The sequence below is a fragment of the Tarenaya hassleriana genome, unplaced genomic scaffold, assembly GCF_000463585.1.
Source record: "Tarenaya hassleriana unplaced genomic scaffold, ASM46358v1 Cleome17, whole genome shotgun sequence".
In the NCBI taxonomy this organism is placed as follows: domain Eukaryota; kingdom Viridiplantae; phylum Streptophyta; class Magnoliopsida; order Brassicales; family Cleomaceae; genus Tarenaya; species Tarenaya hassleriana.
In genome coordinates this window covers 96589-99099 of record NW_010965122.1, presented here as the reverse complement: position 1 = coordinate 99099, position 2511 = coordinate 96589, and the positions used below count along the sequence as shown (strand labels likewise).

The 2511-nt window shown below is 41.8% G+C and overlaps 1 protein-coding gene across 1 annotated transcript in view; it reads right to left on the bottom strand.

Annotated features, from left to right (window-relative positions):
* Positions 1–1351: 1351 nt before the first annotated feature.
* LOC104809830 (rhodanese-like domain-containing protein 4, chloroplastic) overlaps positions 1352–2511 on the bottom strand; it is a 2707-nt gene continuing 1547 nt past the window's right edge. Inside the window, exons 6-9 of the mRNA XM_010535909.2 lie at positions 2462–2505; positions 2192–2272; positions 1898–2098; positions 1352–1621 (exon numbers count right to left, since the gene is read on the bottom strand). Coding sequence (XP_010534211.1) covers positions 1574–1621; positions 1898–2098; positions 2192–2272; positions 2462–2505 — 374 coding nt within the window. The 3' untranslated portion in view covers positions 1352–1573. The remainder of the gene's footprint in view (positions 1622–1897; positions 2099–2191; positions 2273–2461; positions 2506–2511) is intronic.

Sequence of the window (2511 nt, the reverse complement as noted above, 5' to 3'; positions counted from 1 at the left end):
TGTAGGAAGAGGAGGAGGTGAAACGACACCGTTTTCTGTGTAAATAGACCGCTTGGTTGCTTTCTCTTATGTATAATGTAATAATGTATGCATGGAAAAAACGAAGAGAATAACGTTGTTTTTTTGATGAAAATGTGAATCATATTATATATAATAATTTACAAAACGGTAATCGTCCGTAAATCTACAGAAATCCATGGCAAATGGTATACAAAAGTCTTGAGAAAGGGAATAACATATAAAAATTGATCTATAAAATGTTAGAAGAATCTCTCGAGATAATACCAATATTTCATATTGGTGATTTGTTCAAAGATATATGTTTTTTTAATCATCACCCGATTTTGATTTTTTTAGAAAAAAATCTTGTTGGAAGAAGGTTTGTATTGATATGATTATTTCTCACGTCATGTATGGCATGGGGGATTTGTTTGGTGATGATGCGTAACTTTGGAGGGAAATATTTTTTTTTTTTTTTTTTTTGGTATGAAGGAGGGAAATATCTTTTACGAATACCTCAGGTTTTCTCCTGCAAATTTTCTCGGCATCCAAACAATGCACGAGGTGAAAGTGTGGATATGCTTACTTTGCCCTTCCCGTTGCAGTCACGTGACGACATTCATCCAACGAGTCGAGGGAATAGACAACACGTCGGCCCGCCCGTCTACTGCTAGGCCAGGCGAGGGCACGCTATGCCGTGCTGCTCTGCAGCGGCCGAGCCCCGATCTATGTAAAAGAATCGAGGCCCAGGGCGTTCTCGCCCATTGTGGTCCCCCCTGCCTTTGATGATTATCCAAACCAGCTGAACATATTTGAAAACCGGTGGATCACTCTTAACCATTCTTTCGCTTTCTCTCGACTCTACCATAAGTAGGCCAATCAATATCGCTTATTTTTAGAAAAAAACTAGGAATTTTTGTTCACACGAAGCAGATTCTCGGCTTGGCCTAAGGTTAGGAACTGCATTCTCGATTGGCTGGGTGGAATGAAATGCTTTGTTTTCGGACTTACCGATCCTCCCCCCCACGGAAGCAACCCGTCTTTGGTGGGACTGCGATCAAGAACAAAGAAAGAGTGATTAGGAACCCGATGTTTAAACCAATCCACATTATACCAAGTATTCCGTATATCCTTTGCGAGGAAGAAAGAGCGGGTTTTTTCCGTTGATAGGCCACTGATGACAATCCAGTGTAGACTTCAGTCCAATACTTGATAGTTGTGTGTGCCGCTAGATTGATTTGTTCCTCGTGTCGGGGCAATAGCCAACCCGAGTTCCGGTAAACCTCTGCAGCTTTTGGTAAGAGAGTTATTCTATGGTGATGCTGCAGAATCTGTACAAGAGACACTCTGATCATAAGAAATGGAATGTCAATTTCCCCTTCCCTTTTTTTTTTTATTAGGACAAACATCGAATATCAAAAGCCAGACGACCAAAGATCACATGAACTGCAAATGCAAAAGCTCAGACAACCATCTCTTCCCATGTAGTTTGTTTTTACACCAATTAAATTCAACCCACTTGCGCCTATATGTTCCCTGCAACACAACACTTTTTTTTTTTTGTGTGGTGGTTTCAGGGCTGCGATGGCGTCGGAGATGCTGGAGGCTTCAAGTCTGGGTACTGCAAAACGAAAAGAACACAATGGATTTAATGTTTTAAGTTCAACGGATCCACACCGGCATCTATGCACATGTAAAAATTGTTGAAATAAGGTAAGAGATAATCGAGGAAATCAACATCTGATTTCATAACTAACTTTCTCTCTAATTGCTTCCAATCACGTCCCAAAATCCCGAAATCCAATCCTCATTTCAACATTCCTCTCAAGATCGAGTTGGATGGAAAGCAAAAAATAAAAATAAAAATCTTGGAGAGAGAATGGATGAAACAACTCACGGATGCATAAGGAGAGAGCGGTCTTGGGTGAGATTCTGGTTTGGTTTCGGTTCTTGCTGAGTTGGCTTCGGCTGGTGATGGCTCTGGTTTGTTGATGGTAGTGGTGGCTGTTGTGGTTGGACTCTCTGCCGCTGCTTCAGCCGCCGGAGCCGGGAGAGCTTTGCTGCTTGTCGTTGGCGGAAGCAGAGCTTTCCCGATTTGCTGACAATTTTCACACAGGTGATCAGATCTTTTACTAAACATAAAAATGTCTGGAGAAAGAAACTCAACCCCAGATCAAGATATTATCGGTACCTTCAGCTCATCGACCAGTTCTTTCGGGGCAACCTTGGTGTTCAAGAACTCATCAACCTGCTTCAGAGTTTGCTTCCGGTCCTGTGCCAGGTGACACGAGGAGGTTAAGACACAAACTCAAACCTCGTGGGTGAGTAAATTTTCTTCTATTCCGTCATCGAAACTAATCTCACCGATCCATAGAATATGACTGACCCTTCAACACATTTTCATTTTCAGATATAATCATGGAAAGAGTAGTCCCTAGATGGAAGAATCAAGAACACTTGCCTCAGCAAATAGAAACTTCTTGCTTGCAAACTGAACAAGTGCTGCTGAAC